The sequence below is a fragment of the Ochotona curzoniae genome, unplaced genomic scaffold (assembly GCF_017591425.1).
Source record: "Ochotona curzoniae isolate NIBS_2020 unplaced genomic scaffold, NIBS_Ocur_1.0 contig_4792, whole genome shotgun sequence".
Lineage (NCBI taxonomy): Eukaryota > Metazoa > Chordata > Mammalia > Lagomorpha > Ochotonidae > Ochotona > Ochotona curzoniae.
The window spans coordinates 11,396,407-11,421,881 of record NW_024466389.1 but is presented as its reverse complement, the minus strand read 5'-3'; the positions used below and the strand labels follow the sequence as shown (position 1 = coordinate 11,421,881).

General features: G+C 52.4%; 1 protein-coding gene and 1 pseudogene across 1 annotated transcript; both read left to right on the top strand.

Annotated features, from left to right (window-relative positions):
- Positions 1-2,198: 2,198 nt before the first annotated feature.
- Positions 2,199-7,519, top strand: LOC121161550 (aflatoxin B1 aldehyde reductase member 3-like). Its single transcript, XM_040987999.1, has 7 exons — positions 2,199-2,511; positions 3,689-3,876; positions 4,066-4,170; positions 4,636-4,732; positions 4,935-5,034; positions 5,490-5,619; positions 7,133-7,519. Exons 1-7 carry the CDS (start codon positions 2,295-2,297, stop codon positions 7,292-7,294), a joined length of 999 nt encoding a protein of 332 aa, XP_040843933.1. The 5' UTR covers positions 2,199-2,294; the 3' UTR covers positions 7,295-7,519.
- Positions 7,520-17,964: 10,445 nt separating this feature from the next.
- On the top strand, positions 17,965-23,682 carry LOC121161317 (annotated as a pseudogene).
- The last annotated feature ends 1,793 nt before the right edge of the window (positions 23,683-25,475 follow it).

Here is a 25,475-nt window from a genome sequence, read left to right as displayed (position 1 = left end):
AGGGTCTAAACATCCACTGGCATAGGAGCTGGGGCTGGGGACAGACTGGGCCAGGCTAGGTCACAGCACTCACCAGTGTTTGTGAGAGCCATGCTTGGGAACAGGTCTGGTAGGAGATCTTAGGGGTTGCCCCTACTAAGCCCCAGTATCCACCAATGAGTGTCAGATCTGGGGTCTGCAGCACCTGCCAGTTTGTGTGAGATATAGAGCTGGGAGCAGAGCTAGGCTCAGCACTCAGTGGAACACATGGCAGCAGCATCCACTGGGGAATGTGAGAACTGGGTCTGGGGGCAGGCTTGCTAGGGATCTTCCCAACTAGGCTATAGCACCTGTTGGTACAAGAGTCAGGTGTGGGAGCAGGCCAAGCCAAGCCAGCTGTAGCACTTGCTGGTGCACCCAAGAGTCAGTTCTGGAGGTAGGGCCAGTCAGGTTTCAGTACCCATCAGTGCACACAAGAGTTGGGTCAGGGAAAAGACCTAGAAGGGATCCTCAGGGAGCTCCCCAGCTGGCTGTAGTACACACATGAGACATGAGGGTGGGGTTTGGCTGGGCCACAGCAGCTGCCAGTACATGTAGGATTGGATCTGGGCATTGGTATGGTTAGGGTTCCTGGGGGCCACCAGTCACAGCACAAACTGGGTCTGGGAATAGGCAGGGTGAGACGAGCTGCAGGACCCCATGGTGCACATGAGAGCTAGAACTAGGGACCCAACTCAAGAAAGAGTTCTTACTAGTTGACCTGAGGTGTATACTCCACCCAATCCCCAACCAAAAGGAATGTCATGTGGATGTCTGGTATGGCTTTGGTACCTTTCTTGTGGGACTGGGTCATCTCTGTTGCTGATTCCATATAAATAGAGACAACAACAGCCAGCCTCTCTGATCCAACACAGGACATTGCTGGGCTCACTGAAAGATGGACAGAAGACCAGGCTGCACAATACTACCTGCCAAATTCTCCACCAAGGATCAAAGCTGTGGACACAACAAATCATGGACAGCTACCACGTATGGGAAGTGGTATCTCAAACTTGGTGCAATGAAGCCAATACCATCTCAGAACAATCGAGTGAACCCTCAGAACATTTGCCACCATGAGGCTCCCAGAAACGACACTAGAGGACCATCTCTGTCCCTGGGCACTGATGGGCTCTGGCAGCAAGGAGCAGCACAACATCTCCTGTCCTTCCTGCCCCTGTCACAGGAGAGAGGTGGAGTCATCCCCCTCTCCCACCTAATTACCCCATCCACCTCTCCCCATTAAATCACTTCTCATCACACCCGGAGATGTGCATGGGCTGCAATCCATTCACTTATGCAAAAAAAGTAAATATGTGCATGCATTACATATCATATATATTTGTGTGTGTGCATGGAAACAGCCCCAGTGTTAATCAGCTGAGCAATGGATAAACCATGTGGGGAAAACACACTTGTAACATAACACTCCTCAGCCACAAGAGGAAGAAGGCTGCCACCCCTGTGGGAGCCCAGGCAGGAGTCCTGGCTCCTGGCCTTGGTTGATGCCATCTGGGGAGTGAAGCAGCACAAGGGATCTCTCTGTCTCTCTTTGTGATCATATTTGTCTGTGGCTCAGCCATGTAAACAAAGGAATACATGCTTAAGAACAGAAGAAAGGTGTTGTTTCTTGGGTATAGAACACTAGCTTCACACTTCTTTCTCGCGACAGGTGAGGCTGTCCTCCACGGGGACAGGAGTCACAGCCTGAGCCTCATAGTGACCACACTGTGCTCAGATGCCCTTCAGGAGGGAAGCAGGACCTGGTGGAGTTCAGGCAGGCAGAAGTGAAAGCAGATGGGCCCGGGACACCCAGCTCATTTTCCTGCGACCGCAGCCAAAACCCGGGTCATCGATGGAAAGCCCAACACAGAGAAGTGAAGACGGTATCAGAACTTTTGGGGGTCACAGGCCTCTCCCAGCACCCACTTCGGTCCTACACTGCTGCTCTCTGCCCTGGTTCCCTGACCTCTTCTTTTGCAGTGCATTCTCAAAGTCCTTGTCTGCAAACCACGCCTCTAGGTCTCACCCACAGCTCCCTGTGTCCTGCCTGAACCCCCTTCAGCAGGCTCCACTACTCCGCCACGCCCCTGTCTCCATCCATTCACCAGCACCGACCCGCCCCCGTCGCCGCCCACATCGCCACCTATGCCTGATTTCCTGTTAGGAGCACCTTAAAAGGGACCAGTTGCTTTCACTTTGGGTCCTGCCTGCAAAAGTTGCCATCCTAACCCTCTTTTTCGGAGTCCTCGGTCACTACCGCTGTTGCCGCCACCATGTCCTGTCCGATGCCACAACGCCGGGCCGTGAACACGATCCTGGGCGCCATGGAATTTGGGCGCCGCATGGACCAAGCAGCAAGCGTCGCAACCACGCGCGCCTTCCTGGATCAGGGTTACAACGAGATCGACACGGCCTTCTACTACGCAGAAGGCCAGTCGGAGACCATCCTGGGTGGCATGGGACTCGGGCTGGGCCGCAGCGACTGCAAAGGTAACTGTGACCCCTAAAGTAACCTGCTCCACGCACAGCTGACCCTGAACCACAGGACCCAGCCCAGCCCTGCACCTGCCACTTCCTGCACTGACAATTCCTGACTCACAGGACAGCTCTGGGAGCCCACAGGCCGCAGGGAAGCATTGCCCTGGGCACCTGGATGGTGCCTTGTCTTCCCTCCCTATCTTCCCCTACAGAGAGGTTGCCCAGGACCCACATTTCTGGTCTAGCCTGCAATCCTCCAGCCAAGCCATGCCAGCTCTGGTCACTAAATACCCAGACCCTGGCACAGTGGCAGCCTCCTCTAACACAGGAGGTGCCCTGAACCCCAGGCTTGCTGGACTCCAACCTTCACTCCCTGGCTAAGGTTGGCACAGCTCGCAAAACACCAGAACAAAGTACAGTTCTACTTCCTCCCGGGTCCTTGCCGTCCCCTCAGCAGGACTCGACCTTGTTGACAGTGCCCTGTGGAGTTGGCAGTGATGCGAGCACCCAGGAGCCATGGCCGCTGCACAGCATGGATGGAGGGAGCCTCCCAGGACAACTCTCATCTGGTCCCTATTGTTGACTGACTCTTTTCCTGAAGTTGCTGGTGTCCTAATGAAATCCCCCTGCCCCCTCCTTGAGGCTGGGTAACTGGGTTACAGTCCTCTCGGTTAGATCCAGAAAGGGTGGAGGATGATGGAGGAATGGGAATGTCCCCAGTGAGTGTCACCAAATCTAATCTCTTCCAGGTCAGAGGTCCCCATGCCCAGTGCTCCTGCCCCTGGCATCTGCCTGGCACACTGTCTCTGGAGCTAGCTTCCTCTACTTCCCAGGTGGCATCTCTGCCTTCTCTGTGAACTCTCGGAGTCAGACTCCAAGGAAGCTCCTGAGCTCCCATGTGACCTTGATCACTGTGCCCTGGGTTCCCCAAGCACCTTGTGCCCTGTCCTGCTTCCTAAACTCTCAGCACGTGCTCATACCTCAGCACCTCGTGACAGGTGCAGCCACTTCCCTGGCCAAGATGCAGGTGGGACAACTGAGGCTCAGAGAGAGCTAGGAATCTTCCCCAGGTTCCAGAGCAGTGAGGGCAGAGCTGGGATGGGAAGTCAGTTGTGTTTCTGCACTGTTGCACTGGACCCAGAGCCGTGTGTGACAATTTTCTCTGACCTCCATGTCTGTTACCTCCTAGTGAAAATTGCCACCAAGGCCCTCCCATTGGACGGGCTGACACTGAAGCCTGAGGGTGTGCGGAATCAGCTGGAGACTTCGCTGAAACGGCTGCAGTGTCCTCGTCTGGACCTCTTTTACCTGCACATGCCTGACCACAACACCCCCATAGAGGAGACGCTGCGTGCCTGCAATGAGCTGCACAAAGAGGTGAGGGCAACATTGCCCCATTCTCTCCCCAAAGGTGTCCTCTCCCTCCTCTCATTCTAATATCCTCAGGCAAATGTACCAGGGCAATATGATGCAGACTGGGACACACTGTACCACCCCGTTACCGCATTCAGTCCCCTTGCTGAATTTCTCTCCTACACTAGTGCTGAGCACAGCCTCTCCCCACAGGGCAAGTTTGTGGAGCTGGGCATCTCCAACTACTCTTCCTGGGAGGTGGCTGAGATCTGCATGCTCTGCAAGAAGAACGGCTGGATCCAGCCCACCGTGTACCAGGTGAGGGCCAGTGCTCCACAGCTCTGCTTAACCTGGGGCCCTCATGCCTCACAGAGGAACCCTAGCATTCTGTGCTGTTTCAGACCCTCTGAGTGGCTACTGGGTGAGTTCTGGGAGACATCCCAGCTCCTCAGCCTGACCCAGGCAGCTCCTCCCTCTGTGCTGGCTGTGCACTGGCTCCTCCCTCCTCCCTGGCTTTGCCTGTCAACTTGGGACAGTGCTGAGTCCCTGGGGAAAGGGTTTAGGGCTCCCCCAGGTGGCTGTTCCCCAGGAAGCCTTTCCATGAGGTTCTGAGGTGCCCCAGTACACAGGCACCTTCTCCTCCAGAAGTAGCCAGGATATGTCCCATTGGGGGTGCATGCTGGGCACACCCAGCCCGAGGAGTGCCCAGCACTGTGGTACAGATGGAATTTTCAAGAGAATGTTACTTAAGGACTTCCTTGTAGCTGGTGTCTGTCCCCGCAGGGCATGTACAATGCTGTCACCCGGATGGTGGAGAAGGAGCTGTTCCCCTGTCTCAGGCACTTTGGATTGAGGTTCTATGCCTTCAACCCTTTGGCTGGTACATGGAGGCCTGGGCGCAGGTCCACTGGGCAGGAGGGCAGCCCTGGTGTGGTCTCTGCTTCTGCTGCCTCAGCGATGCCCAGCATCGAACTGGGAAGATGGAGGGACTGCAAAGGAGTGGGGCTGCTCCCTTCGTCCCTCCTGGGGTCTCCCAACCTGAGGGGTCCTATGCCAGGATTCTGATGGTGGGCCTCTTGCAGGGGGGCTGCTGACCGGCAGGTACAAGTACGAGGAAAAGAATGATACCAAGCCTGCGTGTCGCTTCTTTGGAGATAAATGGTCTCAGATATACAAGGATCGGTGAGCTGTGATGTCTGTGACTGGATGGTGGGGCATGTCTATGAACCGGGGTTCCCTTCCTGCTTGCACCTGCCTCTGTGGATCGCTGTAGCAACTGCAATGCCTTCAGTGCTTCCTGTGAGGAATGGGCATCCCAGGACCACGTGGCCTTCCAAGTTCTTGCTTGGTCCTGAGTAGTCACCTGCCGGGCAGGAAGAGAACTGGACTAGAGGCTCAGGAGGCCTGCACTCTGCCCTGTCTCAGCTCCCTTAGCTGGACTCGGTCACATGAGGGCAGGTGCCTGTCTCTCAGGACCAGAGCTGTCACTGGGGTGTGTGGGGAGGGCGCCAGCAGCCTGGGGAGGCTCCTCCATGCAGCACGTGTGGAGAGGATTGGATGCCTGGTTGGGTCTTTGGATGCTGCTTTAAGTGTCAGCCTCATGTGTGTCTCTCTGTTCCTGTTCCTCACCCACCCAGTTACTGGACAGAGGAACACTTCAAGGGCATTGACCTGGTGCAGAAGGCCCTGCAGGCTGCGTATGGCTCCAACGCACCCAGCTTGACCTCAGCCACCCTGCGCTGGATGTACCACCACTCCCAACTGAAGGTAGCTCTCCTGTCCCATGTGTGTAATTTCTGCTCTGTATTTTAGGGCCCAGATTTTGTTTTTTCTTCTTACAAACTTTTTTGGCACCCAAATCTTGTGTGTCTGTTTCTGATATTTTTGTTCTCATATAATTGTTGAGTTCTCGAGTAAGGGTTCATGAACATGAAGTTGGCCATAACTTGGGGACTTAGGTACCTGCTATCCCAGTATAGATGAGGAAATGCAAGTACACATGGATGTCATGTGGGTTGCAATAACACAACTGTAACCGCCAACCCCAAAGTCTCCCTACTTGCTGGGAGCTGGGACTTTCTCTCCCAGTGTCACCAGCCTTCCTCATGAACCTTTCACCACCGTCGGCTTGGACACCTGCTCAGGCCACCAGCGAGGCTCCTCCCAATGTTGGTGCTGAAATGAGCACTCAGGTTTGCTGTTACGCTGCCCAGCTCAGAGAACCTGGTTAGGGCAGTGCAGAGCCTGGGAGGCAGGGTTGAGGGCTGCGGGCACTGGATCCCTGCCCCCACATGGGAGACCTGCCCTGTGTTGCTGCCTCCTGGCTCAAGCTCAGACCCTGCATGGACTGTCATGGTCCTTTAGGAATGAACCTCAAGAGAGGAGCTCTCTCCATCTTCAGTTGTCTCTCTCTTAGTTCCTCAACTAATAAGAACTAGAAAAATGAATGTGAAAATTGGAATCAACAGGAAAGTCTGTTAGATGCAGAAAAAAAAGTTTTGGAATCCATGTATATGACAAGTCCACCAGAAATTTGTCAATAATATGTATTATAAAAAAGGTGCATGGATTTAAAAAAAAAAACGTTTTAAAAGACTTATTTGTTAGTGTGAGACGAAGAATAACAGGAGAGAGAGAGAGGGAATCTTCCATCTGCTGGTTCACCCCCTAAAAGCCTGCAGTGCCAGGTCTTGGCAGTCCTACACCAGGTACCGGGAGCTTCCTGCAGGTCTCTCCTGAGGATGGCTGAGTAGCAAACATTTGGGACATCTACTGCTGTATTCTAGGCTGTTGCTAGAGAGCTGATCAGAAGAGGAGCAGCCTGGATACAAGCCAGTGCCAAGATGGGAGTTGGCATTGCAGGCAGTGGCTGCTCCCAGATTCAGAATTTGAGCATGCTAAGGACTTTATTTCCAGTTTTATTTTTCATGAATTCTTTGCAGCAGCCTCACATATGAATGAGCTTGGCAATTGCAGGCAGAGTGCTTTGCATAGTTTTTCTTTACTCCCTTAACCACACTGAGAGTGGAGGACACACAGGCTCAGAGAGGGTCACCAGCTAAGCCATGTTTGCTCGGCTGTGTGGTAGGACTGAGCTCTCGATGATGGATTGTGGGGGTGAGCCGGTGGTCCTGGGGACAAGGACACAGGCAGGGAGTGACAAAGCCACAGCTGCCCAGGCCCCTTGAGTCCTGTCTGGTCCAGGGACCCAGAGCTGGGCAGGCAGCAGGGCTGGGCACTGAGTGCTGCTGCGTGAGCTGACGTGTGCTGTTCCCTGCAGGGTACCCATGGGGACGCGGTCATCCTGGGCATGTCCAGCCTGCAGCAGCTGGAGACGAACCTGGCAGCCGTGAAGGAGGGGCCCCTGAAGTCAGAAGTTGTGGAGGCCTTTGACCAAGCCTGGAACCTGGTTGCTCACAAATGTCCCAACTACTTCCGCTAAGTTCTGGGTGGCACATGTGTCCTGGCCTTTGTGTCACACCCCAAACTCCTCTGGCTTTTGCTGACTGGCTGTGGTCTCTGCAGACTATCTGGGTCCCTGCCTGCTCCTCTAGACTGCCCTGCCTTGTGTCTTTACAGTGTGGGAGGCTGAGGCTGAGCCCCACACAGCAGGTCCTGTGGAATAAAGCTGCCCTGCCCTGGCTGCAGCTGGGCTCGGGTGAACCCATCAATGTGTCTGCTCTGCTGCTTGCAACTTGTTCCCTGCCTGACCTGGGCTGCTAAGAGCAGGGCTAAGAGCCTGGGTCTTCAAGGGCAGATGCTGGGGAGGGTATCACCGGGATCTCCCCAGTCCTCATCCCAGTTCCTGCCTGAACTCCCAGCAGCTCAGAGGCACTCAGCCTCCTCACAGTGAGAAGGGGCCTCCCCCTTACAATGGGTCAGCTCTCTCTCTGACCCTCCTCCCAGCACTCAGCAGTGGGACCTTTGGGGCAGGTCATGCCATGAGCACCAGCACCAGCAGGTGAAAGTACCATCAGGAGGTCAGCCCCTTCTTCTTGTCCCCATCTCACTGGTGGCTTTACTCTGCCATTGCCATGACCTCCTGCTCTCGGGGAAGGAGCACAGGCAGTCAGGTCCCCACTGCCCTCAGCTGGTCCTACAAGGCTGTCCAGCAGAGTCCTGGACCTGAGGTTGCTGTTGACCGATTTCTCTGTAGCCAGTCTCTGCAGTCCTGGGTTGGGGTAGGGTTTAATAGGCATGTTGAGAGACTGCTGCCCACACGTGGTACCATCTTTTGTAGGGATGCAGGTGAGCACCTGGAAATTCATCTCCAATCAATTAAAACACTGTTTGAAGTTCCAGAGCTGTGGCTCAGTAAATGGATCCCCTCGCCAGGGTGCCATCAACCCATATGGCTGCTGGTTCATGTCCCAGATCCGTTCCTTATGATCCAGCTCCCTGCTCAAGGTTGGACAATCAGGGAAGAGTAGCCACATGCTTGGGCTCCTGAACCCATGTGGGAGACTCAGAAGATCCTGACTTCAGAGCAGCCTAGCTCCGACCATGCGGCCATTAGGAGAATTAATCTTTGAATGGAAGATCTCTCTCAAGCTCAGCATGATGGCTTGGTGGCTAAATCCATCCTTGTCTTGCAAGTTCCAGGATCCCATACAGCCTCCGTTGGATCCACTTCCCATCCAGCCCCCAGCTTGTGAAGTTGGGAAAGCAGTCAAGGATAGCTCAAAGCCTTGTGACCCTGCCCCCACATGAGATTCCCGGAAGAAGCTCCTGACTCCTGGCTTCAGATTGGCTCAACTCCAGCCATTGTGACCACTTGTGTAGTGAACCAGCAGATAGAAGATCTTTCTGTATCTCCTTCTCTCTGTGTATCTGCCTTTCCAGTAAAAATAAATCATTCTTTAAAAAAAAATTTCCACCTATCTCTTTCTAGCCATGTCTCTCCTTAAGTCTTTTTTTCAAATAAATAAATGAATCATTTTTAAAAATTCTTTGTTTGATGATGTTTACATAGTTGAGAAGCATGCATGCCCATGTGGACTACCAACCAGGATGGAAGCATGAGGATTAGAGGAAGTGGATGAGACTATTGCTTCCAAATTTTCCATTTCTTCTTCCTATGTCTAGGGGAAAGAATGGAGAGAAGAAGCAGCTACACACTCAGCCTTCCAACTGCCTTGTATCCAGGGATGGGGAATGGTCACCCATGTCAGTCCAGGATGCCTGATTGGGGGCATGCTCCAAGGCTTCTACTCAAGTGCTCTGGAATGCTGTTGACCCCACTGCTTCAAGGATGAGGAAACCCTTCCAAGGTCCATTGACTGACATAGTCCACCTTAGAGTCTCCATTTGCCAGATACTTGCTGTCAACACTTGGCTGTGGTAGTTGACAATTTGTTCTGCTCTCCTTCCTCTGCTACAGTACTGGATATGCTCCGATGGACTGCCATATCCTCCAAGCTCATCTAGGTATGCTGTCAACTGTTCCATCTAAGCCACTAAGGAGATCCAGTTCTGACACATACACTCCATGTTCAGACAACAACTGATCCTGCAATTCTCCCCATGGTTGGAGTTCTGAGTGCAGCAGTACAATTGGGAGAATCCCCAAAGAAACCTCATCTGAGGTGATTGCAGACCTGACTCTTGTGTGAGCCTGCCAGTATGGGGTCTAACTCAGCCCATCACCTATATCAGGCCATGCACACACTGATAGTTGCAGTTGCTGGGTTAGTTTTGTCTTCAGTCCCATCTCTTACATAAAACAATGGATGCTATGGCCCAACCTAAGTTTTCCACCACACACTCGGCCCTCACGTACACCAGCAGGAGCTGCAGCCTAGTCAGAGTGACCCCCAATAAGCCTCATCTGCCCCACCCCCAACCCTGGTGCCTGCACTTGTTTATTTGTAGCAGACAGGTCTAGTCTGTCTCACAACCTATTCAGCTCTCATACATGTCAATGGGCATTGAGACCTAGCTCAGCATAAATGGCCCCACTGTCCAGCTCATACTCATGCTAGTGAGTGCCACTGCCTGTCCGGCCAGTCCCACCCACAGCCCTGGTTCTCATGCTCACCAGTAAGTGTTGCAATCCATCAGAGAAACACTGAGTTTCCTTTCTGAACCCTCTCCCAGTCCCAGATCATGCACACCTGGTGGGTCTGCAGTCTAGCTTGACAGGATTTGCCCCCAGTCCCAGCATTTGCCAGTTGATGCTGCAGCTATGCCCAACCAGAATCCCCTTATCATGGCTTCATCAATGGATACAGTTGGTTAGCCCAACCCAATTCTCCCTAACCCAATTCATATGCAGAATAATGGGTGTTATAGCCCTGCCTAGCCTGGTCTGCCCCTGGTTCCAGTTCTCAAACTACTTGAGTAGAACCAGTGGCAAGACAGAGGAACCTTCCACAGACCTTGTACTGGGCTCACACCCCTCTCTATCCCTGGGTCTCACATGTCCTTGTGGATGCTGCAGCCTAGTCTGGCGTGGTCAGCCTCACCTCAGCAATTGCTGGCGGGTGCTGTAGCCTGGCCCGACCCTGTCTGGCCCCAAGTCCATGCTGGTGGGTGCTACAGACTAGCCCAGTCCAACCATCCCCCAGCCCCAGCCCTGATGTGAACTGGCTGGTATTGCGGCCCAACCTAGCCTGTCCTGCACCCCGTCCTCACCTCAGATCTGCCAGTGGATGCTATCAACTGGCCCAGCCTAGTCTGCCCCAAGACCCGACCCACATGTATGCCAGTAACTGTATCCTGGCATCATCTCTGCTGATCCCAGCCTTGGTTCTTGCACTTACATTCAGGGACTCCATCCTGACAAAGGAGTTCCCCAAGCACCTCTATCAGATCACCTCTGAGTGGCAGATCTTGCACACACCGGTGAGTCCTTGGCCCAGGCTGACTTAGTCTACTTCCTTTCCTGGCAGGAACAGTAGCCTTGCCCAATTGCCCCACACCCATTCCAGTTGGGTGCTATAGCCCAGCCAGGCCCCATCTACTCCCAGACACAGCTCTCATGTGGCTCAGTGGGAGCCAAGACCTAACACAGCCCATTTGACACCCACCCTGGCTCTCACAAGCAGCAGTGGGTGCTGGAGTCTAGCCCAGTCTGGCACACTCCAGACCTAGTCCACACCCATCCCAAGAGATACTGCTTTTCTTTCCAGCCCAGTTCACACCCTCATTCTGGCTCGTTGCATACCAGTGAGAACCCCAATCCAGCTGGAGCATCCCCTTTGCTCCCCAAACAAGCCTAATATAAACTGGTAGATGTGATAGCCTAGCCTGGCTTCAGCTGCACTCCAGCATGGCTCCTGTGCATACCAGTGTGCTAAAGTTTGACCCAGCATTAGCCAGTCGGCACCCATCAAGAACCATCCCACACGCTTTATGATGGGTGGGGCTGCTTTACCCAGCAATACCCAGGCCTGAATCACATGCTCACCAGCAGGACCTATGTCCTACCAAGTTCCCCCACCAGGCCCACTCCCAAACTCAGGGCTCTTATATTCTAATTGGTGCTAAGCCCTTATCCAACATAGCCTTCCCCCTCTGTTCTGACCTTTGTATAAGCTGGTGGATATTGCAATTAGCCCACACCACAGCCAATTCTTGGTTGTGCCTGCCAGTATTACTACCTGGACTAGCCTATCCTGTTCCCAACCCCAGTACTCATGAGTGTCAGAGGGTTTCATGGTCATTCCTAGCTCAACCCTTCATTCCACTCAGCTCTTATGCAAACCAGAAGAAATTGTAGTTCCACATGGGTGAGTCTGCATATCCCCCACAGAATCTGTCCCTAGACCTGCTTCTCTCACATGCTGGTTTGTAGCATATCCCAGCCTGACATTATCCATCCAATGTTATGACATTCACTGACTGGTACTGTAATCTAGCCCTGCCAAGTAGGCCCCCAGCCCTAGCTTTTTGTGTGCCAGGTGGTGGTGCCAGCAGTGTTCCATGCTAACTAACCCAGCTCAGGTCTCCCACTTAAGCAGGTGCATCAGTCCTACCCAGAAAGGTCCTCCAGCATTCCCCATCCAAACTGCAAGGTCTCAGTCCAGTCTCTCACCTGCAGGTACAATGGCCTGTTGATGGAAATCCTCCAGAAGTCATTCCTCACCTGCAGCATACTCGCTCAGTGGTCCTCTCTCCCACACATCTGCTTACCTTCTTCCCTGAGCAATCCACAGTCCCTGTGCCTGGGAGCGCATGAGTTCGTCTGCTAATCTTCTTAAGCCCAGTCTTCCAACTGGGTGCTCTGGAGCTCTGTTCACCCATTAGGATCTCAAGCTCCAGGCTTGTGCTCTGGCTTGGGAATTGGCCACTCCACCCACTCACCCAAGATCCAAGTCCTTTAGGAGTTCTGCGAGCCCAGTCCACCAGCACAACAGGCTAGCATGTAACCTAGGGCTCTCCTCTCCCCTCTCCTAACCCCAAGCATGTGGAGAAATAACCCCAGGTTTGCCTCACCTGCCCGTGTGTGAGCTCCCAGGTCTGCACACACCACCACCAGTGCCATCCACCATACCCTCTGCAAGCCTGCCACCCAGGCACAGACTGAGGGCCAAATAAATGAACCTTGAAAAGACAAAGCAGACTGGCATCTACTGTGGTCTGTAGGAGACATCCTGCAGGTAAAACCAAAAGCTGACTTCTGCTGTGGCCAGCACTAGGGTTGGAAGTGGGTCAGGCATGGAATGACACAAGACAAGAGAGAGAAGAAACTTTTGAAAGCAGTCCGGCCAGAGAAATCCTCTCTTTGTGACAGTGGATCACCTAATGCTCGTCCTGGTGGCTGTTATTCATTAGTGAGCCATGTTTGATGTTGATTTGATTTGCTTGTGGTCTCTTGTTTTCTGACTCATCACCATCCCAGCCAGCAGGGCCTCAGGTGGATCATCACATGACCACAGGGAGGAAGTGAGCAGAGTACCTGGCAAACTCCCTAAGGAACCTGTGCTGCCTCAGGCTCTGGCCACAGAGAAGGTCTGGGCCAGCCTCAGACCTTGCCCACTTAGTATGACCTCAGCTTTCCTTTTCAGACATCTGACAAGCTCATCGCTCTCTCTCTCTCTCTGGCTGTTGTTGTCTCTACTTAATGAGCCTGGGCATGACAACCTGCTGTCTTCAGGACAACACCTGACTCTGGGAGCACTGGCTTTTGGCTGCCTAGTGCCTTGGATGCAGGATGCCTTAGTTGAGTCTGTTTAGAACAGATGCTGTCTGACTCTGGCAGACTGCATCCTCTGACTCCATTGGTAACAAATTGATGTGTCTCAAGGGCAGTGGGATACCACGACTGCTGCCCAGTGATCGCTCCACAGTTGAGTGGTTGCATAGGATGAAGTCACCTAGCTTCATTCACAGATTGATGGAAACCCTTATCCAAATCCAGACCTACTTTTCTGTCACAAAAATTATGCAACTGGCTGGTCCTAAAACTCACTCAGAAACTGCAGAGACATTTTGGAATAGCCAAAATGATACTGAATAAACCAACTGGGAAGACTACACTCATTTTTCCTATTTTGAGACTTACTAGTAAACTACAGCAGTAGAGACAGTATGGAATGCCTGAGGATAGACACGAGTCAGAGAACTGGAGCTGTGAGTTCTGAAATGCCCGTGCCCAGGACTGCGAGTGGGTTTTAGGGAAGTGTCAAGTCCATACAGGGAGGGGAAAGAATCCTTCTCATCAAGGGGTCCTGGGATGACCAGATGTCCTCAGGCTGATGTCCGAGGTTGGATCTGTTGCTCACACCGTTCTCCCAGGTTAAGTACAGGTGAATTAAACCCAAGTGTAAAGGCTAAAAGCCATTAGCAGAAAACAGGAATAAATCTTCATGACCTTGGGCTAGGTAGTGATTTCCTTTTTAAAAGATTTTATTTTTGTTGGAAAGACAGATTTATAGAGAGAGGGAAAGACACAGAGAGAAATCTTCCATTTTCTGGTTCATTCCCCAAGTGGCTGCAACGTCAGAGCTGAGCCAATCTGAAGCCAGGAGCATCTTGAGGGTCTCCCAAACAGGTGCAAGATCCCAAGGCTTTGGGGCATCCTGTTCTGCTTTCCCAGGTCACAAGCAGAGAGCTGGATGGGAAGTGGAGCAGCTGGGATACAAACAGGTGCCCATATGGGATCCTGGTGAGTGCAAGGTGAGGACTAAGACTAGGACTAGGCTACCACTCTGGGCCCTGGATGGTGGTTTCTTAGATAACACAGCAGAAGCCAAAGTAAACAATAAAGTTAGATCAATGGGACCCTAAGCAGATGTTTCAGCTGCATAGTCTGTCATTAGCAGTTAATGGAGTGAGAGGAGGTGGGCTGAACTCTACATATGTCATCAACCCTTTCAAGGAACACAATGACACACCTCAGTGTGAGACAAGACCCGCTTCCCCAGTGTCACAACTGAGTCAACCCTCCATCATTAACCCAGCATCCATTTGCTTCAATCCATTAGCTGCTTTTAGTTTTTTAGTGTGTATTTTGTTCACTTGAAAGGCAGAGTTACGTTAAGAGGTAGTGACACAGAGAGAATAGTTCTGGGCTGCTTCCTTGCTACAATGACTACAGTGGTCAACCATGGGCCAGGTCGAGGCAAGGAGGCAAAATCCATCTGGGTCTCCCATGTGGGTTCCAGGGACCCACCAACCTAAGCCATCTTGTGCTGGTTTCCCGGCGTATTAGCAGAGAGTTGGACTAGAATCAGAGGTAGAACACATCCCGTCTTCAAGGGTGGATGCTGAGTTTAAAGGTGGTGACAACCTGCTCTGCCTTGAACCAGCCCCAATCATTAACTGTTAACTTCAGATTTAGGGGCAACTTCATCATGTTCAGCCACTCAACCGTGGAGCCTTGCTGGCCAGCAGCTGTGGTACACCACTGCCCTCGGGACACCTCTGTCTGTTTCACAGAGACCAGAGCAACATCTTCCCATAAAGAGGAAAAATTGAAAAAAAGATTTGCTTACTTATTTAAAAGGCAGAGTTGAAGAGAGAGATAGGTCTTTTGTCCTGCTGGATCAACCCCCAAATGGCTGGAAGTAAGTTAATCCACAGCAAGGAGTCTGAAGCTTCTTCTGGGTCTCATGCAAATGTGAAGGGGCTCAAACACTTGAGCTGTCTTCTGCTTCTTTCCCAGGCACATTAGCAGGGAACTGAATCAGAAGTGGAGCAGCCAGGGCTTGCACTGGAGCCCATATGGAATGCCGGGGACACAGGTAGCAGCTTCATCTGCTATGCCAAAGGCAGCCCTAATAAGCGAGACATTTAGCCTGCAGCATGCTTCCCTTGACCGACCCCATGGTAGTCCTTTGAGCTCAGACAGACTTCAATTCCTGGTTGGAGCTGGATTCCCAAGTGAGGCCCTACACCATCATTTCGAGAGATGGCTCCCTCAGCTCTAAGCTACTGCCAAGGTTGCCTTGTACTAAGCAAGAGTTACACTTCTGGGAGAAAAACATTCAATAGCTGGCAGTCACTCTAGATGTGTTTCCTCTGTGTTAACTACACCAGTGTGCCAGTATAATTGCATATTCTATCTTCCTAAAAATATGCAGGAAAAGTGGTGGATGTCAGGCTGGAGAAGCTATCCTGGCCCCCAAGCACACCAAAGGCTATCCCTGGGCATGGAGACTGCAGATTCCTTGGGGAAGGGGATCTAAGGATGTGCTGGAGTGGGGACCACTGAGAATTGACAGGGAAGGAGTGACTGTCAGGGTTCCACCGCAACAGGCCACTGCACTCACAGGTGTGCAAGGGATCTAAGAATAATGTAGAAGAGGGAAACCAGAATGCATGCCTGTGTCAGGCCAAGGCACCTGCACATGTGGGTAGTATAGCCTGACAGACATACACATAAGCCTTGGGCACCCAATGGCATGTACAAGATCCAGGGCTGGGAGCAGACCTAGTGTGAGAACTTTGGGAAACACCCATGCTATGCTGCAGTCCCACTGCTGAGTGGGGAGAGCCAAGGCTGGGGGCAGGCCAGACCAGGGTGTGTTGTAACACCCATCAGAATGTGTGGGCCAGGTCTGGGGGTAGTCTGGGCTATGCCAGTTCACAGCACACACTGACACAAGCAAGAGCCATGAGAGGGTGAAGACCATGCCATATGGGACTGACTGCAATATGTGCCACTTCACATGAGGACTGGAGGTGGGCCAGGCTGGGCTAGGCTGCTGCATCCCCTAGGCTGGATTAGGGACAGGTAGGCTAGAGTAGGCCCCAGTGCCTGCTTGTGCCCATGAGAGCTAGAATTGGTGTTGGATCGGCAGACTAGGCTGCAGCATGGAACATATCACATGAGAGCCAGGTCTGGGGTTGGGCAAGGCAAGGCTGGGCTGGGCTAGGCTAGTCCATAACACCCACTGGTGAATGCCAGGACTGGACTCAGGCCATGTTAGGCTGGGCCACAGCACCGACCAGCACACACCAGCACACATGAAATCTGGGGCTGGAAGTGAACATAGTAGACAAACTTGGAGAACACCCCTGATAGGCCACAGCTCCCATTGGTGAGCATAAGAGCCAAAGCTGAGAACAGCCCAGGCCAGGCTGGGTTGCAGAACCCATCAGCATACATAGGGTCAGGACTGAGGGCAGACTGGGCTGGGCCAGTACACAGCAATATTGGCATGAGTGAGAGCCAGAATGGGGTGCTGGCCAGGGCAGGTTGAGCCTCAACACCTTCCAGTTCACATGAGTGTCAAGGCTAGGAGTTGCCCAATCTGAGCTAGGCTGTTACATCTGCCAGTAAATGCCTACTATAGGCCAGCCATGCAAGACCAAATTGCAGTCTGAGCTGGGAGGGGAGCTTCAGGGACTCTTCTGATAGGCTGTTGCTTCCATTGAATCTTGACACTGAGAGCTGGGAGTTAGGGTGGGGCAGCTGACCTCAAGTCCTTGCCTTGCACGCACCGGGATCCCGCATGAGCACCAGTTTGTACCCTGGCTGCTCTACTTCCCTCCAAATCCCCTGTTTTGGCCTGGGAGAGCAGAACATGATTGCCCAAAGCTTTGGGACCCTGTTCCCACTTGACAGACCAGCAATAAGCCTCTCCTGGCTCCTGGCTACAGATTGGCTCAGCTCCAGCAGTTGTGGCCACTTAGAGAGTGAATCAGTGGACGGAAGCTCTTTCTAACTGTCTCTAAACCTGACTCTCCAATAAAATAAACAAGCCTTAGAAAAGAAAGAAAAGTAAAGGATGGTCAGGATGAATGTGGAAGCTCAGCAGTCTTATTTTGCACCTGAAGGGCTGACATCCCATAAGGGTGCTGGTGCTATTCCCAACAAGTCCACTTCCATCTGGCTCTGTGCCTATGACAGAGGAAAGCAGGTTGGCTTGGGGAAGAGTATGGCCACGTCCTTGGGGCAATGCACTAGCGTGGGAGACCTGGAGGAAGCTCCGGGTTCTCAGCTTGAGATTGGCCCAGCTCCAGGCATTGTGGCCAGTTGAGGAATGAACAGGTGAAAGCAGTAACCTCACCTCTCCTCTCCCCCCTCCTCCTCTCCTCCCCTCTCCTCCCCTCTCTACTCATCTCCCCTTCCTTCCCCTCCCCTTCCTCCCCTCCCCTCCCCTCTCCTTTCCCCTCCCCCCTCCTCTCCCCTCCCCTCCCATCCCTTCCCCTGGTCTGGTCTCCCCTCCCCTCCCCTCCCCTTCTCTCCCCTCTCCTCTCCTCCCCTCACCTCTCCCCTCCTCTCTGTAAGTCTCCTTTTGAAATAAGAGCAAATAAATTCAAAAACAAAACTAAACATGTCATTAGAAAGAGGCCATTGGTGTGTCCCAGGGAGCTGTGCCCTGTGCCCAGCCTGCAACCCAGGGGGGCACATCCTGGCCGAATGGGAGAGGAAGAAGTGAGGGAGAGCCTGTGCACTGGGGCTCCTGGGAACCACAGGGAAAGGCTTCCTGGGGAACAGCCACCTGGGGGAGCCCTGAGCTCTTCTCCCAGGGACTCAGCACTATACCAGGCTGACAGGCAAAGCCAGGGAGGAAGCAGGGGCCAGTGCACAGCCAGCACAGAGGGAGGAGCTGCCTGGGTCAGGCTGAGGAGCTGGGATGTCTGCCAGACCTCACCCAGTAGCCACTCAGAAGGTCTGAAACAGCACAGAGTGCTAGGGGCCCTCTGTGGTGCATGGGGACCATGGTTAAGCAGAGCTGTGGAGCACTGGCCCTCACCTGGTACACAGTGGGCTGGATCCAGCCATTCTTCTTGCACAAGGTACAGATTTCAGTCACCAGCCAGGCGGTTTAGTTGGAGTGCACAGCTCCACGAAATTCCTCTGTGGGTAGAGGCTGTGTTCAGTCTCAGATGGGAACCAGGAAGAGGAGCCAGGGTGAGGCTTCAGGGTGGTACAATGTGCCTCACAGGCTGCCCAGGACTGCCATGGTACACTCACTTGCTGGTATTCGTATGAGAGGAGACAAAGGACACCTTTGGGACAGAGGGGGTTATGTAGCCCTCACCTCCTTGTGCAGCTCATAGCAGATATGCAGGGTCTCTTCACTGGGCGTGCTGTGATCAGGCAAGTGCAAGTAGAAGAGGTCCAGACAATTAGAAGCACTACAGCTGCTTCAGCGTAGTCTCCAGCTGGTTCCGCACACTCTCAGGCTTGAATGTCTGCTCACCAATTGGGTAGGCCTTTGTAGCAATTTTCACTAGGAGACAACAGACATGGTGGTCAGACTAAACCATCACACACTGCCCTGCGTTCAGACAATACCGAAGAGACACAGCTGACTGCCCATCCCATTCTGCTCTCGCAGCTCTGGGACTTGGAGAAGGTTCCTGGGTCTCTCTGAACCTCAGTCCTCCCACCTGTACCATGGCTGGGGAACAGGCTGCACCTGTCACGAGGTGCTAAGGAATGAGCACCTGCTGAGAGCTTAGGAAGCAGGACAGGGCACAAGAAACTTAGGGAGCCTAGGGCAGAGGAAGACGAGGACACATAGGAGCCTCTGGAGTTTCCTTGGAGTCTGACTCCGAGAGTCCACAGGGAAGGCAGAGGCTGCTGCCACCTGGCAAGTGGAGGAAGCTAGCTCCAGAGCCAGTGTGCCAGGCAGATGTCAGGGGCAGGAGCACTGGCCATGGGGACCTCTGACCTGGAAGAGATTAGATTTGGTGACACACACCAGAGACATTCCCATTCCTCCATCATCTTCCACCCTCTCTGGATCTAACCAAGACGACTGTGGCCCAGTGACCCAGCCTCAAGGAGGGAGCAGGAGAATTTGATCAGAACACCAGCAACTTCAGGAAAAGAATCAGCATCAACAATAGGGACCAGATGTGAGTTGTCCTGGGAGGCAGGCAGGGTGTGTAGAGGGAGGGTCCCCTGAGATGCAGGTGCCTCAGAGCAGTGGATTCAGGGGTAAGACTCCACCCGGCTATGCCTCCCCAGGGAAGGAGGTTAAGGTGCCAACACACAACATTGACATTGCTGACACTGCAGAGTTCTCACTGCACCTGCCAGGCCGGGCTGCACCACTCCCAGGGCTTATGATACCCACGGGCATTTCCAACTGTCTATGTCTTTCTGTTTAGTTTTTTTTTCTTTTTTTGAAGATTCATTTGTTATTTTTATTGGAAACTCAGATATAGAAATAGTAAGAAAGACAAATATGGAGATCTTCCATCCAACAATTCACTCCCCTATCGGCTGCACGGTCAGAGCTGCACCAATCCGAAATCAATACCCCAGAGACTTCTGGGTCTCTCAAACAGGTGCAGCATGCCAAGTCTTCAGGCTGTCCTTGACTGCTTTCCCAGGCCACAGGCAGGGATCTGGATGCGAAGTAGGGCTGCCGGAATTAGAACCGGCGCTCATATGGGTTCCTGGCACATGCAAAGTGAGGACTCAAGCTGCTAGGTACTGTGCCAGGCCCCTTCCAAGTGCTTCTTACAGGACCAGCAGTTCCCACAGCCATGCCAGTCTCGAGCCAAGTCACACCCCAGCCCTGCCTAGAGCACCACATCCTTTGCACTCCGTGGCCACCTACTAACCCATGGGAAGACAGTGTTCCTTTCTGTGAGCAGCCTGTTTCATGCCTCCAGGGACAGGTTCCCTGCCGGAAATGCTCAGTGCTGCGCTGGAGGAGGGGTTTGCATCCTGTAGCTTAAGCAGACACTGGCAGAAGAGGAAAGAGACGTTGCTTCCCACCCATGCAGTGCAGGGCCACCATGGCTCCTGGGTGCTCATGGCACTGCCAACCACACAGGGCCCTGGAATAAAGAAAAGGCCTACAGATACACAAAACTACACCATGATTTACTGTTGCTTGGACCACTTTATAAAACTTCCTTGCTATAGGAGGCACCTTTCGAATTTCAACATTTCTCTGATAACTTTGTACAGAATGAGTAATAGAATTTCCAGCTATAGAATGTGCTGCCCTCAAACTTCCGGAATTTGATTCCTTTGTGCTGGGAGGATATGAGCCAATCATTGCTTCTATAGAAGTTGGGGCCTGTTCTTGGAGCCTGCCCAAAGAGCCCCACCTAAACGCCACTTGTCGGCTACGGCTTTAGTTATCACCCAGGACCTGCCCACTTTGGCCCAGGTGTCCGTGAGTGACCCCACCGGCAGCACTTCCTTCTATGACACCAATCACAAGAATGTGCTGTTTCATGATGATGAAATGCCAGGTTTTCTGTTGGCATTCAGTATTTGCAAAGTGGTTTTCTTTTAAAACAAATTATGTTTCTATGTTTATTTATGCTTCTTTGAAAGGCAGAGAAGCAGCCAGACAGAGATCCATTTCCCATTTGCTGATCCATTCTCCAGATGTCCCCAGAGCTGGGGCAGGGCCAGGCCATGACCAGGGGCTGCTTCCTTAATCCAGGGCTCTCATGAGGGTGAAAGACCCTGTTCACTTCTATCCTGCTATCTCCCAGGATGTGGGTTAGCAGGAAGCCAGAATCTGGAGCAGAGCAAGGGGTTGAACCCAGTCCCCGGGACATAGGCTGTAGGCATCCTAGGGGGGGCCTCTTGCCGCTTTGCCAAGCACCTGCCCCTTCTGCTTCTAGCTCTGTCTAGACCATCCATGGAACGATCTGGGGGAATTGCAAACAACCCAGGGAGAGAAGATGATGGGCATGATATCCTGGCCGAGGGAGGCCCTTTGGAGTCCCATCTTTTTCCTGAACAGAGATGAGAAGCAGACAGAAGCAGCATGCCGGCTGACACAGCATGTGCCTGGAGTGGTAACTGTTCCATCCCGGACTTACTTCTGTACCCACAGAGTGAGCATGGCTGCCTGCTGCGTAGGGCTTGGCACTCTGCAGTCACATGCCATTCCCTGCCAGCAACAACCAGCTGTGTGCAGTGCGGGCAGACTGATGTGTCGCCCTCATCTGAGAGCACATAGCACATTCCTGCTCTCCTGTCTGTGAGCCTGTTGCCTTTCCTGGTGTGGACATGGGGGTTGGACAGTGCCAAGACTGTGTCCACAGAACTTCCAGAGGCAACTCCATGGGGACTGTGGCTTGCTTCTGAGCAGCCATGGCACAGCCTTACGACCTTTCTAAAATTTTCTTTTCTTTCTTCTTCTTTTTTTTTAAAAAATTTTAATGATTTATTTATTTTTATGATTTTTAATTCGAGAGGCAGATATTTCAGTGAGGAAAGAAGTGACAGAGAGTCTTCCATCCACTTGTTCATTCTCAAATGGCTACAGTGCCTGGAGTTGAGCTGATCAGAAGCCAGGAGCTGGCCAGTTTCAAGGTCTGCCATGTGGGAGCAGGGTCCCAAGCACTCGCACCATCCTTGATGGCTTTCTCATGCTATACGGAGGGAGGTGAATCCAAAGTAGAGCATCGGGGACTCGAACCAGTGCCCACATGGAATGCTGCTGACACAGGCAGAAGAATAGTGTGTAATCCTACAAATGGCCCCTTTTATGAATCATTTTTAAAATTGATTTTAAAGGTAGAGTTACAGAGCAAAAGAGAAAGAGAGAATCTTCCACTGACTGGTTCATGCCCAATGTTTGCAGTGGCCTGATTGGACCAGACCAAAGCCAGAAGCATGAGCCCCTACACGCAGGCAGCAGCCATCACTGGGGTCATCTTCACTGCTTTCTCTCCCAGGTGCTTTGGCAGGGAGCTAGATCAGAAGTGGAACAGTCAGGCTGGGAACCCCAGTTAGCCCACACTGGAGGAGGAGGCTTAACCTGTATACTGCAGCTAGGGCTCATTACTGTCTCTCAAATTAAAACATATCTTTGTATATTTTATATATATATATATATATATATTTTAAAGTATTCAGCCCCCGGGCCCGGCGGCGTGATCTAGCGGCTAAAGTCCTCGCCTTGAATGAGCCGGGATCCCATATGGACGCCTGTTCTAATCCCGGTGGATCCAGTTCCCATCCAGCTGCCTGCTTGTGGCCTGGGAAAGCAGTTGAGGACGGCCCAAAAGCTTTGGGACCCAGCATTCCATGGGAGACCTGGGGGAAGTTCCTGGCTCCTGGCTCCGGATCGGTGCAGCATTGGCAGTAGCGCTCAATTGGGGAGTGAATCATTTTACAGAATATCTTCTTCTCTATCTCTCTTCCTCTCTGTATATCTGACTTTGTAATAAAAATAAATAAATCTTAAAAAAAAAAAGTATTCAGCCCTGAAGATACATGATTTTGGTGGAGCACTCCATCATGTTCAAAGGAGCCTGATCAATCTAAACATCTCTGTGGTAGCAGCATACTTGCTCCCAGCACCTGATGGAGCCTGACCCTCTGGCCTTCCTGTTGCTGCTGAAAGATATTCAGAACGTGACTCTGCAACACTGGGCATGTCAACCAGCACCTTCCCCAGGGGCAGCAGGCCAGAGTGCAGCTGAGCCAGTGGGTCGGCCCAAGCCCCACCCTCCAGCCTTCAGTGCCACTCCTGCCCCGCTCATGAGTTCCTGCTCTGCTTTGTCCCAGGCAGAATCCTGTGGAAATCAGATCACATCAGCTATGCTGTGCAGGGGCCTTTAGGAGGGCCTGGGTCACAGATGCTGCTCCTCAGGGAGTGAGGGGCGGGACTCCTGCGACAGGGTCAGTGACCATGAGAACAGGTTGATTCAGTGTGGTTAGGTCCCCATGGGAGGTCTGGTGCACACTGGCCTCCTGCCCTTTCCCCTCCCACATGGCTTGGAGCAGCACAAGGTCTCCACAGGAAGCTGAGCAGGTGCTCATTGGTGCTGTGTTTGAACTTCTCAGCCTCCAGAACGCGAGACAGAGTACACTTCTTCCTAAATCACCAGTCTTCAGAAAACAGCAAAGCCTAACTAATACCCTGCATCAGGCACAGGACACGTGAGCGAAGACATCTTTAGGGGGTTCAACGCTCTGGCTTTAAGATCATGCTTCCCCACCAGGAAGGAGATTGGCCTTCCCGCCTAACACTGCCCACAAAGAGTCATGAACTAAAAGTTGTCTCCTTTCTGTTTTCTACCAGCTGCGGTACCGTGTGTTAAACCACAGCTTGTCCGTGCTCCTCCGTGGCCTTCCAAGAAGGCGCCGCAGAAAGACAAACGCCAAGACAGTCCACCTGGAGGCTTAATTTGGACTTCATTCATCCTACGGAAGATGGAATCTTTAATTCTGGCGATTTTGAATCATTTCCCTGGGAGAAGGTTCAAGTCAATGGGAAAACTGGAAATCTCAGCCATGATGTTCACATTGAATGCTTCAAGAATGAAAGCATAGTTGTTTCTGACAAACAGTTCTTGAAAATGTATTTGAAATACTTTGCCGACAAATACCCTGAGAACAACCTTCCTGGTGGGCTCTGAGTGGTTGCGTCTGACAAGGAGACCTAGGAACTAAGTTATTTCCAGATCAGTCAAGACGACGATGGATCCGAGTATGAACATTAATACGGGCCTCCCCTACTTTCCACAACCAGGAAGTCCTCACTGGAAACAGGCATCCAGAAGGAAATTTTAACTTTATTCGCAAATTCAATAAATTGTGTTCTTACAAACAACCACATAGCTTGTGACACCACCCTCCCGTATTGGAGTGCTAGTTTGAGTTCTCTCCACTCCACTTCAGATTCAGCATCCTGCCATGGGTCTGGGAAAGCAGCAGATGATAAGCAGTGTCCTCGGGACCCTGTCATCCTTGTGGACGACCAGGAGGGAGCACCTACCTGGGTCTGGTATCAGGCTGGTCCAGCCCTTCGTGTTGTGGCCATTTGGGGACTAAGCCATGAGATGGAAGATGTTCTCTTCTTCTCTGCCAGTGTCTTTTCCAAATAAATAAATGTTTAAATGAATAAATAAGACATAGCTCAATAAAATTCACAATTCTTTGTTATTAAAAAATGAAGAAATAAAAACAGCTTTACTGAGCTTCTTTTACCCTTTGTTTCAACAATTTAAAATGAACAGTCCCCAGCTGTCTGCAACTGCCTGACTGCCTTGTCCCTAGGCAAGAGTTGCACTGCTGGGAGAAAAGCAGCCAATCACTGGCAGGCATTCTGGACCTAGTTAATGCCAGGTTTCTGTTAGCTATACCAGTGTGCCAGCATGGTTGCCTAATCTGCATTTTTAAAAGGTATGTGGGGTTATGTGGGAAACATAGTTTGCCCAGAGAAGAGGATCTGGGGACATGGAGTGGGAGCAGATGAGATGTTTGACAGGAGAGGAATAATTTTAGAAGATTTCCATGCACAGGGTCACTGTACTTGCAGGTAGGTAGAGGAGCTGAGATGTAGTGGCTTAGAGAGGAAAACCACAGAGCATGTCTGGGTCAGACCAAGGCGCCTGGGAGACCTGGGCTGGGCTAAGTAGCAGAGCCCGTTGCCTGTTGGTGCATGCAAAAGCTGGGGCTTGAGGGATGCCTGGCTGGGCTAGACCCACAGTACCCACCCGGTGGTGTCAGAGCAGAAGGTGGGCCAGGCCGGGCTGGGCCACAGCACCCACTGGAATGTGAGTGCTTCTGAGGGCAGATTCTGCAAGGGACTTGTGGGCTTGCCTCTGTGAGACTGCTGCGAGAGCTGGCAGAGGTGATGGGCTAAGCTAGGCTGGACCAACTTGCAGGCAGAGAGGAGGCCAGGTGGGGCCAGGCTGCAGCACCCGCTGGCACATGCAAAACCAGGACTGAGGGAAGATTATGCCATGCACCCATTGGCATATGTGAGATCCAGGGCTGGGAGTGGGCCTGGTAGTTGAATTTCCAGGATTCTACTGCTGGGCCACTGCTTCCACAGGTGAGTGTGAAAAGTGGGACTGGGGGCAAACCAGTCTGCTTGTGGGCAAGGCGTGGGGCAGGCCAGACTGGGCTAGGCTGCTGTCAGTTGGAGTGAGAGTCAGAATGGGTGTGGATCAGCTAGGCTGGGCTGCAGTACACTTTAGCAAGTGCCAGTACTGGATATGAGTCATGTCAGGCTGGACAGCCCCATCCCCTGGCAGGTGCAAGATCCGGGGCTGGGTTCAGGTTGTGGAAACACCCATACTGGGCTGGAGGTCCAGTTGGTAAGTAAGAAAGCAATGTTGGGGTGACCCAAACTGTTCAAGGTGGCAACATCTGTCAGCATACATGTGATCCAGGTCTGCAGGCAGGTTGGGTGAGCTGGATGTACAGGACAGCCAGATGGGATGTGGGACAGGCTAGCCTGGGCTATACAGCTCTTGCCGGCTTGGACAGGGCCATTAGGGACAATTGG

Bases quoted from the DNA above. Each gene is read 5' to 3' on its own strand.
- LOC121161550 (XM_040987999.1), top strand. From the start codon at position 2,295: ATGTCCTGTCCGATGCCACAACGCCGGGCCGTGAACACGATCCTGGGC. The intron at 3,877-4,065 runs GTGAGGGCAACA...CTCTCCCCACAG, and splicing joins GCAATGAGCTGCACAAAGAG to GGCAAGTTTGTGGAGCTGGG. The intron at 4,733-4,934 runs GTACATGGAGGC...GGCCTCTTGCAG, and splicing joins TGCCTTCAACCCTTTGGCTG to GGGGGCTGCTGACCGGCAGG.